At 34.1% G+C, this 19,622-nt stretch overlaps 1 protein-coding gene across 1 annotated transcript in view; it reads left to right on the top strand.

Annotated features, from left to right (window-relative positions):
* The window catches only part of mipol1 (mirror-image polydactyly 1), a 93,981-nt gene that overhangs the window by 11,120 nt on the left and 63,239 nt on the right, over nucleotides 1-19,622 (top strand). Inside the window, exons 3-6 of the mRNA XM_073827371.1 lie at nucleotides 6,172-6,256; nucleotides 8,054-8,133; nucleotides 12,993-13,206; nucleotides 14,952-15,090. Of these exons, the coding sequence (XP_073683472.1) occupies nucleotides 6,172-6,256; nucleotides 8,054-8,133; nucleotides 12,993-13,206; nucleotides 14,952-15,090 (518 nt within the window). The remainder of the gene's footprint in view (nucleotides 1-6,171; nucleotides 6,257-8,053; nucleotides 8,134-12,992; nucleotides 13,207-14,951; nucleotides 15,091-19,622) is intronic.

The raw sequence follows: 19,622 nt of genomic DNA, 5'->3' as shown, positions 1-19,622 counted from the left end.
TAGCAAAATAAAGTTAATTCTGACGTATTATACCCAAAAATTCTTCATACAGTGGACTACCAGTAAAACTGATAAAAGTTTAGGGCCAAAAATTATTCAGATACTTAGGTGTGTCCAGGGTCATGAATAATATTAAGAGAAACCATATGTTTTTTCTTTATTCCACATTGAAAATCAAGGATATAAAATCTAATTTTAAAACAAATACATCAAAATACTATTTATTTTAAGGCATTGTCAAAATAATCTTAATTTTACAATTCCATTTTACTCACATATTTATGCAAAAAAAAAAAAAAAAATAGTACAGGACACTATATTTCATTTATGTAAGTGAGGATAGCAAAATAAAATAAACTCTGTCTCTGACATATTATACCCAAAAATTCTTCATACAGTGGACTACCAGTAAAACTGATAAAAATTTGGGACCAAAAATTATTCAGACACTTTGACCTGACCATGTTTTACTTAAGTGTGTCTGTGGTCACAAATAATATTAAGAAACAGTGTTTTTTCTTTATTCCACATTGAAAATCAAGGATATAAAATCAAATTTTAATCAAATACATCAAAATACAATTTATTTTAAGGCATTGTCAAAATAATCTTAATTTTACAATTCCATTTTTACTCACATTTTTATGCTGATTTATGTAAGAAAAAAATAGTACAGGACACTGTAGTTCATTTATGTAAATGAGGATAGCAAAATAAACTCTGACATATTATACCCAAAAATTCCAGTAAAATTGGTTAAAATTTGGGACCAAAATTTTTATTTAGACACTTTGACACTTTGAAGTGTTTTTTCTTAAATTTCTAATGTGATCCTTTTTATACCACAGACTGAACTAAATTAAGCATTGCTTGGTAATTGCTCAACAAAGTGTTGATAGTTGTGTAAATATTGTCATACAAACATTGTAATCCATTAAATACCTTTCTATCAAAGCTATCTGACATTATCAAGAATTTGTTCTGACACAGAAGTTCTTGTCATATTTTATTACCATTTTCGAAACTATAACAAATAAACTATGATTAAAATGTATATTTATATTATAGTTTAAAATCAAATTGCAAAAAAATGTATGTTTTTATGTTTCCCGAACAATGTCTCTGTCTGCCATTGGCCAGTCAAACAGATAGTCCCACCCTAAACTCACACCATTGGTTGAAACAGTGCTACTGTCTGGCTTAATATTTATAATTTTCAGGCAACTTATGAATATCTTACAGTTCTTTTAACATAACTTTTGGTGCTTTTAACTGTTTAGCTATTAGGTTTGTGATTTCTGTAATCATTTGAGCTTGTTTGAGCATTTAATTCAGAGGAATAAACACAATTAAACTCTGATTTGATTTGAATCAGCTCCTCTTATACACAATAACTGCTTATTGGCTTCATTGTAGCATGTTACACTCAGCGAGCTTCTGTGTGAATGTAGTTTTCATCACTGCCCTGTGAGCACCAAGGCTAATAGCTCATTAATCTATCATGAAACTCCTGCAGATTATGTAGAAAATGTAGATGCGATGCTAATTCACCATCTGGAGCGGGAGCGGCAAAGAAACAGGCCTCCTATTGCACTCAGCACAATTCAAACTTTCATTAAGCCAGAACGAGCTCTTCCCTGTTTTTCAATATCGGATTATTGGATGGTATCAGTTTCATTAAGTTTCTTGGAGGTGATTCTCTGAGGAAACGGTGTCAATCAATGAATCGGGTCCAAATTTATTTGGTAAAGCGTCTCTTTTCTGGCAACTGTTTAACACGTCTCGCCGAAAATTACGCGAACATCAAAAGGTCAGGTTTGTATGCTTTGCCTTGTTTTTTTCCTCCTTTCTGCCTTTTCCAAAGCTGCTTTCTCTTGTTAGTGTTAACGGATTACCAGGCGTCTTAGCCGTACCTACTATCTTTAAAGTCTTTCTTCATCCTCGTCCTCCTCTCTTTCTCTGTGAAAGTGCGGTGCGCGGGGCCAGCTCCCGCTCAGAGTCTATCACTGAGATTAATGGAGCCCTGTGGTGTTTGGCACAAAAAGCCAGTTGTCCGTTCACGCCTGACTGTGTCTGAGCTGAATAGCGTGTGAGCGGTGTGAGCTGTGTGTGCTGGCTTACAGCGCGGGGATAACGTTCCACTGGCATCTGCCCCAGGGGTCACCCCCACCCGCCTCGCGCACAACCTCCCAAGAGCACTCACTTTTTATGTCTTCTTAGCTCTCTTCTGCCAACTTTCTCTCATGCTGTCCGTCGTCCCCTATATCGTTTTCATGACCTTTGTTTCCTTTTCCCAAGAAACTGGTCATTGTTTGTCCTGTGGTTTTTCTTATTTACATATACCATCTTTATAGGTGCTGGGAATTAAATATAGTTGGATTTTTCCTTAAAATGCCATAGAAGAACCATTCTGGGTTCCTCAAAGAAGTTTTTAAAAGTGTGAAGAACATTTTAATAATCCAAAGAACCTTTTTCCTATAAAGAGCCACGGATGCCAATAAAGAGTCATAGATGCCAATAAAGAACCTTTAGTTTTAAGAGTGTAGCTTTTAAAAATGTCTATTAACTTTGTGGTGGTTTATGTGCTTTGGTAGTGTGCTCCTAAAAGTTGATAAAATTTACCTTGCACTGCATTTTACAGTGTTTCTCAAAAAAATAATATTGTTTTGTCCAAGATTCTTTCTACATAGCAAGTAGCAAGTCATAACTCACTGATATTATTTAAACTAAAGCCATTTGGCTATTTAAAAAAAAAAGAAAAAACATATTTCGATATGTCTTGCTGCTGCTTTTTAGGTAGAAAGTACACTGTTTAAAACATTTTTGTTTTATAAAACTTCTTATTCAGTGTCACATGGTCCTTCAGAAATCAATCCAGTGCTTATTTGTTGCTTAGAAACATTTCTTAAGTATTTTTTTTTTGAAAATGGGTAAACATTTTTCAAATGTGCTCCTAAAAATGTACAAAAATTGACCTTGCACTGCATTTTATGGTGTTTCTCAAAAATAAAATTGTTTCTTTCTACATAGCAAATAGCAAGTCATAATTCACTGATATTATTTAAACTAAAGCCTGTTGGCTATTTAAAAAAAGAAAAAAGACATTTTGATATGCCTTGCCGTCACTTTTTAGATAGAAAGTACAGTGTTTAAAATATTTTTGCTTAGAAACATTTCTGAAGTTATTTTTGTTGAAAATGGGAACTTTTTTTAGAATGTGCTCCTAAAAGTTGATCAAATTTACCTTGCACTGCATGTTACAGTCAGTGTTCCTTAAAAGAAAAAAGAATGTTTTGTCCAAGATTCATTCTACATAGCAAGTAGCAAATCATAATTCACTGATATTATATAAACTAAAGCCTGTTGGCTATTTTAAAAAAAGAAAAAAAAAAACATTTTGATATGTCTTATATGCCACCACTTTTTACGTAGAAAGTACACTGTTTAAAATATTTTTGCTTAGAAACATTTTTTTAAGTTACTTTTGTTGAAAATAGGTTATTTTTTAGAATGTGCTCCTAACAGTTGATAAATTTACTTTGCACTGCATTTTAGTGTTCCTCAAAAGAAAAAAAGGTTTTGTTCAGGGTTCTTTCTACATAGCAAGAAGCAAAGTCATAATTCACTGATATTATTTAAACTAAAGCCGGTTGGTTATTTAAAAAAAAAGAAAAAAGACATTTTGATATGTCTTGCCATCACTTTTTAGATAGAAAGTACTGTGTTTAAAATATTTTTCATTTTAAAGCTTCTTATGCTCAAAAAGGCTGCGTTTATTTGGTCCTAAATGCAGTAAAAACTGTATAGTGTTAAAAGAAAAATTGGTAACACTTTACAATAAGGTTCATTAGTTAAACATTAGTTAATGTATTAACTAACATGAACTAACCATGAGCAATACATTAGTTACTGTATTTACTAATCTTCATTAACGTTAGTTAACGGAAATACAGTTGTTCATTGTTTGTTCATGTTAGTTCACGCTGCATTAACTAATGTTAACAAGATTTTAATAATGTATTAGTAAATGTTGAAATTAACATTAACAAAGATTAATAAATGCTGTATAAGTGCAGTTCATTATTAGTTCATGTTAACTAATGTGGTTAACTAATGTTAACTAATGAACCTTATTGTAAAGTGTTACCGAAAAATTAAATAACATTTTCTATTTTAATATATTTTAAATTATACTTTACTCCATTACTCCAGTCTTCAGTGTCACATGATCCTTCAGAAATCAATCTAGTGCTGATTTGTTGCTTAGAAACATTTCTTAAGTTATTTTTGTGGAAAATGGGTACATTTTTTTAGAATGTGCTCCTAAAAGTTGATCAAATGTACCTTGCACTGCATTTTACAGTGTAAAATAAATAAAATTTTACTTTACTTAATTACTCCAGTACTCCAGAGTCACATGATCCTTCAGAAATCATTCCAGTGCTGAATTGTTGCTTAAAAACTTGTGGGGGAAAAAAAGTATATATATAAAAATAATATTTTTTAAATGAAAAAAAAGTTCAAAATAACAGAATATTTGTGAGCCTGAAACACAAAATCAGTCATATGGGTAATTTTCATTGATGTATGGTTTGTTAGGATAGGACAAAATTTGGTAGAGATACAACTATTTACAATTCTGGAATCTGAGGGTGCAAAAAAAAAACTAAATATTGAGAAAATCACCTTTAAAGTTATTAGCAATACATATTACTAATCCCAAATTAAGTTTTAATATATTTATAGTAAAAAATTTACAAAATATTTTCATGGAACATGATCTTTACTTAATGTCCTAATGATTTTTGGCATAACAGAAAAATCGATAATTTTGACCCATACACTGTATTATTGCCTATTGCTACAAATATACCTGTGCTACTTAAGATCGGTTTTGTGGTGCAAGGGTCATTATTTGAAATCTTTTGTAACATTATAAATGTCTTTACACTCACTTTTCATCAATCTAATGCATCCTTGCTAAATAAAAGTATTAATTTCTTTGAAAAAGAAAAAACCTAGGTAGTCTTCATCGACACAGGAAACAAAATGTCAATCCAATAATTTCAAAAGGTCTATTACTAAAACATAATGAACAGTTCAGTACAGAAAATTGAAAGTGCAAAATCGTTCAATTCAGAAGAGCTTTCGAAGCCAAGATGCAGGATTCCAACTGGAAATATTAGGTCATTTTTACAATTGGAAACGGCATATGAATGAATAAAATATGAAATGTCAGGGAAACTGTTTTTTAATCTCTAAAATATTGCTTTGGCTAGAAATTGTACTTTTTGGTGAGGGATGTGGGAACCCTTTAGATGACATTTGTGACCTATTAAGGTTTTCCAACCCTCAGAAAAATAAGCAGCCAGGACACACAAGAGAAACATTCTGTGTTTGCCAGGTTCAGTCCGACCCTTTCTTGAAGATGTTCTCTGCGTTCATTTGGTTTGTAAACGCGACACCGTGAAGCACCTACGGTTGACAGAACCGAAATAGCAAGTGTTTACGTTTGTAAGCCCCCGGTGTGTGTTGTGTTAAGAAGTTGTGGTCTCAGAAGCTCCACCACTAGAGGGAAGCTCTCCACCACGGCTCCTACCGCCAGCGATCAACAGGCTCTGCCGCCTGAATGTCAGCGTTCCTGCTAATTGCCTCCTGTCTGTTTGTTGCTTGCTTATGAATTAGCTTCCGCTCACGGAACTAAATTATCCACCATTATTTAATTACACCTGAGTAGATGACGCTTTAATTGGCGCTTCCTGACTAGGATCTGATATGGCTTGAGCTGTATTAAATGGCTGTTTACTTTTCTGATAGCTAAAAGCATTAAAACGATTGCATGGTGGGATTACGCTTTGTTAATTGCCCGCGTTCATTAGTCCTCCATAAACTGCGAGGTAAAGCACTGGTACACAGTGGATGAGATAAAGACAAAGTCTTAAAGCATAATTTCACACGGCAAATTAAAAGCCGCCTGTCTTGTTTTGCTGCCTCTACTCCAGAGGTTATTAAAGATTGCTCTCCACCAAGCACCCCGAGATCATATTGACAGGCTGTAATTAATACTAACCTTTCTAAGTCTAATGGAAAAGGAGTGAGCTAGAGCCTGTGATGAAAAGCATTTTTTTTTTCCGCAGTGAAATTAATCATATCCCTTCTATATATTTCCAGCTAATCCTAAAGTCAATGAAGAACTGAAACAAAGGCTGCCGTCCCCTGTAAAGCACCATTGTTCAGAGACCACACCACAACTTGGGTAAAGATGCCTTCCTCGGCTCATTTTACACTGTTTGTCAATGGCTTTCTTCCACATGTTACAATTAAGGACGATTTTTTTTTAATATGTGCGAAATGTTTATCAGTGTACATTGCAGGCGATGATTACACGCTGTAGTGATAGCTTTGCAGAGATGTGTTTTCTAAATCCAAAACGGTGTTACAATGTTTAAAAATCAGCTGCTAGTTTAGTTTGTTCATCTTTAGTGCCACGCAAATGTAAATTGGTTGCAGGTGAAATGTTTGTGCAGAAAAATGCATGCAATGAATTAATTGCCTCAGTCTATGATTTAAACTACAGACTAATTTATTGACATACTTTTTACACTGGATTTGCTGTTTGTTTTTGTAGAAAACTTGCTAAGAGTAACATCACTGAACAATTTCAATTTGTACTTATGCATGCTGAAATGATACATTAGCGCAGATTGCAATGTATTTATTTTGGCTGTATTTTCACATTTATAGTGTTTAAAAGCAATATATATTACAAATTAAGTCGTATTTTTATTTACAGCATTTTATTTGTGCATGCTGAAATGATACATTAGCTCAGATTGCAAGTATTTAAAGTACTCTTTGGCTATATTTTCACATTTATAGTGTTTAAAAGCAATATATATTACAAATTAAGTCGTATTTTTATTTACAGCATTTTATTTGTGCATGCTGAAATTATACATTAGCTCAGATTGCAATGTATTTAAAGTGCATTTTGGCTGTATTTTCACATTTATAGTGTTTAAAAGCAATATATATTACAAATTAAGTTGTATTTTTATTTACAGCATTTTATTTGTGCATGCTGAAATTATACATTAGCTCAGATTGCAATGTATTTAAAGGGCATTTTGGCTGTATTTTCACATTTATAGTGTTTAAAAGCAATTTATATTACAAATTAAGTCGTATTTTTATTTACAGCATTTTATTTGTGCATGCTGAAATGATACATTAGCTCAGATTGCAAGTATTTAAAGTACTCTTTGGCTATATTTTCACATTTATAGTGTTTAAAAGCAATATATATTACAAATTAAGTCGTATTTTTATTTACAGCATTTTATTTGTGCATGCTGAAATGATAAATTAGCTCAGATTGCAATGTATTTAAAGTGCATTTTGGCTGTATTTTCACATTTATAGTGTCTAAAAGCAATTTATATTACAAATTAAGTCGTATTTTTATTTACAGCATTTTATTTGTGCATGCTGAAATGATACATTAGCTCAGATTGCAAGTATTTAAAGTACTCTTTGGCTATATTTTCACATTTATAGTGTTTAAAAGCAATATATATTACAAATTAAGTCGTATTTTTATTTACAGCATTTTATTTGTGCATGCTTAAATTATACATTAGCTCAGATTGCAAGTATTTAAAGTACTCTTTGGCTATATCTTCACATTTATAGTGTTTAAAAGCAATATATATTACAATAAGTAGTATTTTTAATTACTTCTGACAGTGACTGTTGTGCCTGTTTTGCAGAAGAATCCCACTTGTAAAAAGAGTTAACTCTGTCCTCTTTGGGTCAGAACTCTTGAAGGTCTTTGATATTTGCTTCATGTCCTCGCTTTACTCAGCGCTTTGAAACAAAACATGCGGGTCCTTCAAAGCAATGTCATTGATGTACAGTTTGTCAATATCCTGTACCTGTCTTCACCTGAGTATGTCAGACAAAGTGCACTGCTGTTAGATATCGAAGGAGACAGAAAAAAAAGTTTGTTTTATATATTTGTTTAGCATATTTACATTTCACTTTTTTTTTTCAGATCCTCTTTAGGGGAAACTACCTCATCTACTTCCCAATGTCAGAGTTTATCAAAAGCCCTGGAGGAGAAACTCATACAAGGTAATAAATTATAAATTAGCTTGATTATATCTGCTATATAATAATTGCAATCCAATCACAACAAATCATAACAAAATAAAAAAAGCTCTTTTTTTGGCCTCATTTGTTTACTATTTGTGCTACAACCACTTCCTTCTACATTTTTATCACTAAAGGCTTATTTCCGATGTATACATTTTCTATACAATACATTAAGAGTTATTTACATGTATTTATTTATTAATTTATCTACATAAACATTTATTTACATTATTTTATAATGCCGGGCTGCTGCGTAATAACTCTACCTAGACTATAACGCTATGGAAGAGCCACTATTTAGATAGACTGGTTGGAATGACAATGAGAGATAAACAGAGTATTTACCAACCCTTCACCAGACGCTCCTGATATGCAAATTTATTCTGCCTCGCTGCTCAAATATACATTTGGGCTGTTGGTGAAACACTTCAATCTTTTTGCAGCCGGTTAATCAGCCTGTGTTTGATTATTAGTGACAGACATTAGTAAGATGGCACGAGACCGTTAGGAGAGTGAATGGAGGAAATGGTCAAGTTTGATCATTTTTTTTGCCCCATTTAAGACATAAAATGTCTTTTAATGGTGGTGTGCACCATTTAGATCTGAATTAAGAATCATTTTTAAATGGCAGTTACATTGCTGGTTTTGAATTTGATTTGAATTGAGGCAGCAAACAGAATGCAAAAACAGAATTCAAATTTGCATTTCAAATTTCAAAAATAAAAAAAAACGTAAATACAGTTCAATTTTTAAATCAGTGTTAATTTTTTATTTATTTTAGTTTTATGTTTAATAGTTAATATTAGCTATATTTAATATTTACTTATATATTTAATATATATGTGACCCTGGACCACAAAAACAGTCACAAGAGTCAATTGTTTGGTTTGGTTTGTTAAGATAGGACAACATTTATATGAGATGCAACTATTTGAAAATCTGGAATCTGAGGGTGCAAAAAATCTAAATATTGCGAAAATGGCCTTTAAAGTTGTCCAAATTAAGTTCTTAGCAATGCATATTACTAATCAAAAATTTAGTTTTAAGACATTTACGGTAGAAAATTTACTAAATATATAGATGGATAATGATCTTTACTTAATATCCTATCCTGGTTTTGTGGTCCAGGGTCACATATTATATATTGTTATATTTAATATTTTAAAATCTATTTAATAGACCACTGTGGAAAAAGTCTTAATTACCAAAAATGCTCTAATCTTAAAATGGAGCCTATTCTTGCCCATTGTGTTGTTGTAATGGACGAATATAGGTCATTTGTGAATTACAATTCAGTAAATTCAATTCAATATCATGTAGTTTTTTTGTCAATTCAATTCAAATTCACACTTATCAGTCAAAAGGGAGCCAATTCTTCAGTTCTGAATCTGCTCTTAACGTTGGTTCCCATAGGAAATGGGCCTTTACTGTGCACACTTAGATTAAAAGCCCCGCTCACCCCATTTGTGAGGGAAATGGCGCTTTAAACACACATTCTCAGGGGCAGTTACCTTTGTGAGAGACACCCGGAGAGGGAGATAAAATTAAAGAAGTAACCCAGGTTAGGGAACAATGTATCCAAAAGTCGCATATTTGCAGTGTGACAAAGGGCTTCTATAAGTGTGTTTGGCGTTATTATTCATGGTTTGAATTTGGTGTTTGCACGGGTGAGTCTTACGGGGAATACTAATAACTGTCTCCAGCAATCCTGAGAGCAGAGCCCTAGCAACAAAGCCATGAGGCAGACCTCCCTGATCTCGACTTCAAAACCTGACCTTTCGCTAAATAATTGTGGCGGCTAAGCTGGAGCTTTTTGGACATCGTCCTCGCAAGACTCGAGCATCACAACGCATTTATTAACGCCGAACGATTCCCTCTTTTTTGATGCTTTTGATTTAAGCGCTCTGTGTTTGAGTTTTGCTTCATTTGAATTGCATTGATGTTCAACTGATTTATGTATATTTTATAATCGCAGCCGGCTTTTTTGTGAAACACTTGACCCTGTGCGTGCACTTAGCGCTACTATCTCTTTAAATTGCTTGTAGACGTAAAAGCTGAAGTGTATCATTTTTTTCCTGCGGTAAGGAAACCATTTGTAGGTTGATTCCACTGAAATGTGTAAACATTGTGGCTTTGTGGCGTTATCAAAACATTGCTCTGTTTGTTGAGCATCCCGATCAGCCCCACCCAGCAACACTCAACCAATGACGTGGATTTGGAGGAGGGACTAGCTGACCAATGGCAGACAAATTTAGGAAACCTGTTTGAAAGACATTATTTTTTACTTAGAAATACACCATTTGTCTTTAAAAGTAGTCTTCAAGTCTCTATCTTGACTAGTTGCTGTCATCACAAATTTGCACTCGTCTCTGATACAAGGGCCATCGCTTTTTGCTTTTGATCACAAGCGATCCGGGTTACATCCAGCTTTCCCTGAGGAGCGAAACACGTTTTCAGAAAGGCTGCCAGAGAGACAGGCCTCTGTGTTTGCCTCTCCGCCTGCATCTCTGGCCCTGAGCGCTACAGAAACATTGACAGAAGACCTCGTTTTCCCCCTCCTGCCAGTCACTCGGCACGGATCGCCACATTCCCTCGTGAAAGACAGCCAGACCTAGTTTCCTTTTCAGAGAGCTGACGCAAACCAACCAACAGAGCCGCCTTTCAAACCGTCAGACTGTAATCTCACAGCAGAAGAATGGAAGTCTTGTATGTTATGGTTGCAACGTCTTTCTTGTGGGTTTTCCTTTTCACTTAGCTCCTGAAGCTTTTTCTGGAAGCCAAAATACTTTATTTTTTCATATGCAGGGCCAGCTTTAGATTGATTTCACTGAATAGTCTGTTTTTTTTTTTTTTTTTTACATTCCAATATTGGCTCAACCAACCAATAGCATTATCTTGGAGCGGGATTATCTGTTTGGCCGACCAATAACAGAAAGGGAAACCTGTTTGAAAACACACTGTAAAAAAAAAAGACAATAAAAAAACAAGTGGTTTCAACTTAAAATAAGTGTTTATGCTGCCTTAAAATTAAGTTGACCCAACACAATTATCCATGTTTTCATGTAGTAAAATTTAACAAATCATGTTGACTAAACTTAAAATTTTAAGGCAGCATGAACACTTACTTTTTTTAAGTTGAATCCACTTTCTTTCTTTTTTTTACAATGCAGTAACTATTTTATCTTAATAATAAAAAGAATCAAAAAATTTGGAAGGAATTGTTCACCCATTAATAAATTCTGCAAGCCTGTATGATTTTCTTTCTTTCTTGTGATCATTTCCTTATAATGACTGTCAGTAGTGAGCAAAGTCGGATCGAAAAATGACTAAAATCTCCATAAAATCTTAATATCAAGTCATTTATCTGAGTAAAAAGTCATTTTTCAATGATGCTCTTTCCTTAACGTCAGTTCTCGCATGTTTACATTAGATATTGCAGTTCAAAAAAATCTCACACCAGACTTGAAGTAAATAACCAAATTTGAATATGCACATATTTGAATCATATAAATGAGATTTAAAGGCTATGGTAGTGGTGAACAGGGTTGAAAATTAATAAGGCCTTGTGGCAAAAATGCCACCAAAATGAACAAAAATGCCCCATAAATTCAAGACAAAGGGGCAAAAAATGCCCCTGCACAATTGAACAATGTATTACGGCTGTCGCTATTGAAAAAAAATGTGAACATGAATGGAAAGTGTCAATTTGTGGAATTACATTTCGATTTGTTCACACTGCATCAGCTTGCTTTTATGTGCTGTTTTATGCAGTGTTGAGCCTTATAATCAATCAAACGCATTTCTGTTGAATTTAGGAATGCATTGTCCAATCAGAGGTGCTTAGATTCATCAGCGCTGAAAATGCCAGAGCTGTTGATGAGTGTGTAAAGAGCAATAATCTACAATAATGATTTTTGTAATAATGTTGCAGCCCCATGAGCTTCTGTTTTTTACATGTAAAATTTAGATACTTTTAAACAGTCTATTGCTATTGGCAACAGTTTGAAATATTGATGAAAATAATTGGGTAAATGTAAGTATTTGACATTAAAGATAACATACACACTGTACAAAAAACACATTTTTGTTGAGTCAACTTAAAATAGTTTGTTACCCTGCTGCCTTCAATTTTAAGTTCAGTCAACTCAAATAAGTTTAAGCAACTTAATGTTAAGTTGTACTAAGTGACAACTTAGATATTTGAGTTGACTTAACAAAAAATGTGGTTTGTTAAACTTAAAAGCTGGGCAGGTTACCCAGCTGCCTTAAAATTTTAAGTTGAATCAACTCAAATATCTAAGTTTTCACTTAGTACTTAACGTTTAAAGTTGACTAAACTTTTTTGAGTTGGCTGAACTTAATATTTTAAGGCAGCCAGGTAACATTATTTTAAGTTGACTCAACAAAATGTTTTTTATAGTGCAGTTTTTATATTATGAAGGTGATTCTAAAATTGCCCTTACAAATGCTAAAATGCCAACCAAACTGTCTACAGCAAAGGACCACACCTTAATTAAGGGCCATGGGATGACAAAAAATATTACATTATATTAATTAAAAAATAACTTATGTTCTATTTAGTGCTAAACAATACAACAAAAAGATCAATTAGAAATGAGTGTTTGACATTTTCCCTGTGATATTGCATTTTGGGTCAGATCAGTGGTCATCACATGCTTTGGTTTGGACATCATTTGGTAATATTAATACAGTGCAATTTTGTTTAGTCATTTTTGAGCATGACAACACCTGGTGGTGCTATGAAAGTGAAGATAGGAAATTATTTTGACTATTTCTATGTTATTAGGGCTCTTACTTATTGTTAGTCTATTTTTTAGTATCTAAAACTCCTAGGCCCAGAGAAGATTTGACGCTCAGACTCCCTCCACCCCCACCCGTGCCAGGCCCGGTTGCAGCTGAAGTGAGAATCATGGAGGAGGAGAGACGTTCTCCACAGAGACCCACAGCACACCAGGAGCAGGATATTAACGAGACAGCCAGCAGTCCAGTCCACACACCTCACGTCAACAGGACAGGGTCTGCCGCACTAAGGTCAGGAGAACAGAGAGAGACACACACGGACACACTCACTTACACTGAATAATCAAAAATCCAATCATTATTAGGGCTGAAAAGTTCATTCTAATTTTAGTTTGCAGCTTTTGTAGCTCCTATGTTCTCCTATGTTCAGAATGGAATACTATAATACTACATACTGCATATATTTACTATTAAGAGTTTTCCTTCAATAAACTTCTAATTTGCTGCTCATTAATAGTTAGTAAGGTAGTTGTTAAGTTTAGGGATCTAAAATATGGTCATGCAGAATAAGGCATTAATATGTACTTCATAAGTACACTAATAAACAGCCAGTATGCAAGTAATATGCATGCTAACAAGCAGCTAGTTAATAGTGAAAATAGTGGTTATTAAAATAAAGTGTTACTGCATACTGTTAAAAAAAAGTATGGAAATCATTATGTAATAATACTCAATGATTTATTTTAATTCTATTTTTTTTACATGATCTTTAATGTTCAATTCTGATAATAATTAAAATCTAAAATAGTATGTATTATTTCTTTACATATTTACATACTTAATTTTAAATATAATTATTAACATAATTACATATTTACATATATGTGACCCTGGACTACAAAACCAATCTTGAGTAGCATGGGTATATTTGTAGCAATAGTTAAAAATACATTATATGGTTTAAAATTAAAGTTTTTTCTTTTATGACAAAAATTATTAGGATATTAAGTAAAGATACTTGTGAATTTCCTATCGTAAATATATCAAAATTTAATTTTTGATTAGTAATATGCATTAAGTGCTTTATTTGGACTACTTTAAAGGCGATTTTCTCAATATTTAGATTTTTTTTTGCACCCTCAGGTTCCAGATTTTCAAATAGTTGTATCTCCCAAATCTTGTCCTGTTCTAACAACACATGCATCTATAGAAAGCTTAATTATTAAGCTTTCATATGATGCATAAGTCTCAGTTTTAAAAAAAAATTACCCTTATGGCTGGTTTTGTGGTCCAGGGTCACATATTTATTTTTATGTTAACATATATAGTAAGTTATATTATTTTAATTCTATTGTACGCAAAAATGCATTCAGTTTTGCCAAGCACATCAAATAATGCAAAAAGGAGAAATTATAAAAATGTTCCACTTTTGAAATTGTCAAATGGAGTGCTGTGCATTGTGGGAGACAATGTAGTAAGTCATCCAACTGTTCCATGTTTACAGAAAATGTGCATACTGTGCATAGTATTTATATTGCATACTAATTTCTTTAAAAAATATTAGGTAGTGTTCCATTGCAAATGTATCCAGTGTGCAACAGTTGTTTAGTTTTTTGTCTTGAGTACTATCGAGAAGGCCTTTATCGAATATGAATGCAGCAGTAATATTCACTTTTAGCATGGTTGTCCATTGTAAGATGATTTTAATTATATTGCAGCATGAAACTATAAATATAGATTCCAATGCATTTTCTTTGCCTCCTTAATAAGAACTGAAACGGATTCCTGGCTACAAGAGGGAAGTAATTTACCACGCAATACAGTGCAGTAATACTTTAATATTACCTTAAAGGTCAACTGTATGATTTGACTAATATCTCAAAGTAAATAAGTCACAGTAATATTCTTGAAAGTGGGAGACCGCATCCCTTGTGTATTTGATAATTGCATGTCAGAATGTGAATGATTCATTTTTTGTTGCCCATTTGGGAGTCTAATATATGAGTGTTTCTAATGAACTTTTGTCTTTTCTGAAGGCACGCACATGCTCATGAGGACCAGGGAAATTCCAAAGTTATCAGTGACTCCAAAAAGCAAGTCCCAGTTCTGGATAAAGAGAAAAACATTGCCTTTCTCCTGAAGGAGCTGGATTCCCTTAGAGACCTCAATAAGAAGGTGAATTCACATGTTAAGAAGTTTCTGAAGTCGAATTTGTCCTTCACTAGAAGCTGAATTTTTACTTGAGTTATTTTGGAACCCACTCATCCAGTTGGAGGCTAGACTAGCTTTCTTTCTGAAGTTTACGTTGTTAGTCTTGTCCTTCATTACACGTGAGTTTAAAACATTCTATCTAACCCCAAAGAGTGATGCTGCGTCCCAATTCGCATACTATCCGTCCTAAATGGCATTCGAAAATAGAATTAGTATGTCCCAAATCGTAGTATGTTTAAAAAAACTATTCCAAAGATTCCCGGATGGTGTACTACTTAACTTCGGAATTCGAAGTGCGGATCAATGCACACTCTAACGGCTAATGTTGCCCACAACACATTGCGCGGCGAACGAGGATTCGATTAGAACTACAAACACACATAAAATGTGTTAAAAAAACTACAAACATGGAGGATATGCGTGACCAACGGGCAGGTAGAGAAAGGGGTTTGAGTGATAAATAATCAATGTGTAACCTGATAAAAAATATTTTTTAAATGTTATCCGCGTTATATTCCATTTGCAGCAACATGAACTTTTATAATGATAGGTTTGGTCATTAACGTTTAAATGCATAATTATGCAAACACAAGAGCAGAGTTCTCGGCATGAAAGACTCGTGAAAGAACGTGCCTCTTCATTTGTCTCTAATACGGTAGGAAATTAAATTAAACGAAATGTAGATAATGTTAACTGTCATGATTGACAGGGCAGTTTAAACAGTGACAGGATTCAGTTAACTAAGCAACAGAGCGTCCGTTAAAGACACAGTTATGACGAAGTAGTATGTCCCAAAGCTTGCCTACTATTCTGCTACATACTCAAAAGTATGTGCTTTTTCTTCACAAAAAGAGTACATACATTTAGGGCATTGTATAAGTAGGCGAATTGGGACGCAGCATGAGTTTTTTAGGCGACCGTTATTTTAGAATGTTTCGCATTACTGTTTCCATGGCGACGCGTCATGTGACACACCGCAGCCACAACAGCACTGTAAGACACATGGATCGCTTTTATTTCGTTTTTCCTTTTTTATTATTAATATTCACAAGCATGCTCACTATATTATGAAATGTCTGATATTCCTATTTCGAAATATGTGCAAGTAAATGTATTTAAAAGTGCAAACACTTTTATAATGACCGCGTTAGTTAATCTATACAGGGTGATGGGCGCCGCCATGTTTGTTCGCGCTGAATCCGAGCAACAACACGCAAATTCATCCTCTCCTCCCGAAAGACATTAAAGTAAGTCTCTGGTGAGCTTGGAGAAGAGGAGAGTGAACTTTATAGTTGCCTACATAATCTGTATATGATATCAATAAAATATGTTGTCAGAATATATTTGTAGGATCATTATTGCCGCTTCCATAGACATCAGTGTGTATTTTACAAACTATAAATGTATGGTTTTGCTAGTACTTATGTGTATTTAAATGTCTGAAACCTAAAATAAGCATTATATAGTTGAAAACACTGAATAGTTGTGATAATATGACAAGCGCTCAGCGCGTCCGATCTGGCTCAGCGTCAGCCAAAGCGCCAAAACAGATTTGAATTCAGCAGCTGATGACGTGATGCGGCGAACGTTCGAATCACACCGGTGTGATCGTACGCTTCAGGGACCAGCCAAGACAAATCACACGGGTGTGATAGTACCATAGACTGTAAAAAATATGGACGTAGTGTCCGTGACGTCACCCGTAGGATTCTGAAGCGCTATTTTGAAGCTCATAGTGGGCGGGATTCGGCCGTCGCCATCTTGGAATCGCGTCACCGCGCGTCACTCCCGGATAATCAAAAATGGGCAAAAAGGCGGGACGTGGGTGGAGCTGGTTGCTGAAACCACGCCCGCCTAGCGCGACAGTGGTGACAGCAGCGGCAATCCCCCTGTCACTCAAGTGGCCACGCCCTTAATTATGCTGAACTTTAAGGCTTAATATAACTTAAACGGATGAGTTATAAAAAAAAATTCACCCCCCTCACAGTTGACATGACGGGCAAAACTAGCTATATAGACCAAAACCATTTTTTGAACCAGGCTGTAAACATACTTTTTTCTGCTGTAAAGTTAGGCATTTTAACATGGGGAGTCAATGGGACTGACTCCCTTTTGCAGCCAGTCTCTAGCGGCCAGTCCATGAATTGCAGTTTAAGTCACTTCCGTGTTGGTTTCAATAGAGAGAGCAGGAGGTTGCCGCTTGGATAGTACATGTTAAAGGGTTAACACTTAAATGCATGAATGTATCACCAATCATTGTTATACATTCCGGTCTTTAGCGACCCCACACAGATGGATCTCTAACTTCTGCAATAGCAAAAATCCCTTGATATTTTAAGAGCAATTACAGAAGAATAAAATAACATTACCTTTTGAAACATAAGGGTTCAATCTGAGCAGATGATTTTACGATCACCGCCATCCTCAGAACGCACTTCCACAGTACATTCAACATCTGGCTCATATTCGCGCAACTAAAACTTTTGTTTTCAATGACTTCAAAGTCAATATTTTGATCGCTGACAGCTTATTCACCACATCCACCATCAAATAACATTGACATTTATATTTTCTTGCATACAGCAATTGCTCTGCAATAAAGCAATTCAAACCAGTTAAATTTTTGCTGATGATATTCTTTTGTTTTATGCCTGTGATAGTTATGAATGAAACATCACGTCGTTATTGTCTAGTAAACAGTGCCACCTTGAGGAATACAGGGGAATTGCACATATTGAGTCATCAGATACTTACATATTTTTGTGCACGACAAATATACTATTACAAAAAAATATAAACTATTACACACCTCGGGTCTCTAGGGACACTATACACTTTTTACAAAAAAATAATAAGAAAACAGATATTCTTTTATATTTTAAACATTGTTTATTGGACAATGGTATGTGAGTGAATATGTGTTTGTGTATGTTTTGTAAGTTTTGAATATAAGGAAAAAATCTAATAAATAAAGTAAAATAAAATGATTTAAAAGAAGGCGCTAAGCTAAAAAAGAAAAGAAAACAGATATTCTTTTATATTTTATTTTTCTCTTGTTATACTGTTCAGAACAAATATATTGAGGAATACTAGGAAAGTTGATGTCAAACTTGAAAGAATAAAGGAGGGAGAGGGTAGTGAATGACGTCTTGAGGTATGCATTTAAGGGTTAATAGAGTTAACAAATAAAATAAAGTTTCAACACATTTCGTTGTTATTTTGCTGCATTTATTTATTTTAAAGGCTGCAATAGCCACATAGACGTTTGTTAGACTTTGTTGGTTGTTAAATGTAGATGTGTTTCCTAGTAGCTCAGCTTAAATTAGGAAACATTGACACTGACATACATTGCAGTTCACACTAAGCTATGTTTTTTTTAGGCCCAATACCGATTGTTACAGATCAAGTATACCGATAACCGATATTTTGAACAGATATATGCTGTATGTCTGGAGTAAAAATTTTAAATTAATGTCAAAATTAAGTTGAACAAGGGTTCTGACAAAAACTTTCTTTAAATGCTTTTAAATGATTTCAGTTTTGAAAGTAACCTATACCGATACTCCTTATTTGCTGCTTATTAATTGTTAGTAAATTAGTTGTTAGGTTTAGGTATGGGGTAGGATTAAGAGATCTAAAATATGATCATGCAGAATAAGGCGTTAATATGTGCTTTATAAGTACTAATAAACAGCTAATATGCTAGTAATAGGCATTCTAGTTAAAAGTGAGAATTGGTCCTTAAAATAAAGTGTTACTGATAACCATAAAAACGCTTAATATTGACACCGATAATCGGTTGACCCTGAGTTCTGTGATTGGTGGTGTTTGCTTCAGGATTGTGGGTAGTGTAGTCCTTCAAAATTAAGTATTTAATGGCCAAATTCTTTCTGAAGTTGGTGCTTACAACCTATTTTACTTCTATAATTTAGTTTAATTCATCAGGAGTTGATTGCATTGTAAAAATGCAATACTGTATGCTAGATGGCTTGGAAGGGATTGAAATCTAAAAGGGGAGATGTAGTTGTTGACCTAGTAAAATGTGTGACATTTTACTTTATATATTCTTGCTCCATTATTGCTCTTTCAGGATATAGGATGCCTTGAAATTGTGTTAGTCAGTGTATGTGGTATATCTGCACACATCTGGAGACACGTCGTTTGAGGGGGTCAAAGAGGGGGGAAATGACTGTAATTGATGTCCCCAGTTTGCAAGTAGTTGTGACTCCTGACAGAGGGGCAGGAACATGTCCCAAGAGTGTGTTTTTGCTGGCAGTGATCTGAGAGAGCCCTTTGAGGACTCTGGCCCAACCCCATTATGTTTTCAAAGTCCAGAGGACAAAAACAAACGGGATGAAAATATTTAAGACAGGAGGTTAAATCTATCATTGAGAGGCTCGTAAAATATCACTCACCAATCTAGATTTACAGCCAAGACATGACAGTTCCTCTTTTTTTAAGAAGTCCTGAATTTATATGATGTAGTGATACAAATA

Source organism: Garra rufa, chromosome 21, assembly GCF_049309525.1.
Source record: "Garra rufa chromosome 21, GarRuf1.0, whole genome shotgun sequence".
NCBI lineage: Eukaryota > Metazoa > Chordata > Actinopteri > Cypriniformes > Cyprinidae > Garra > Garra rufa.
Note: the sequence above shows the minus strand (reverse complement) of the source record. Positions and strands in the feature narration are given on the sequence as shown.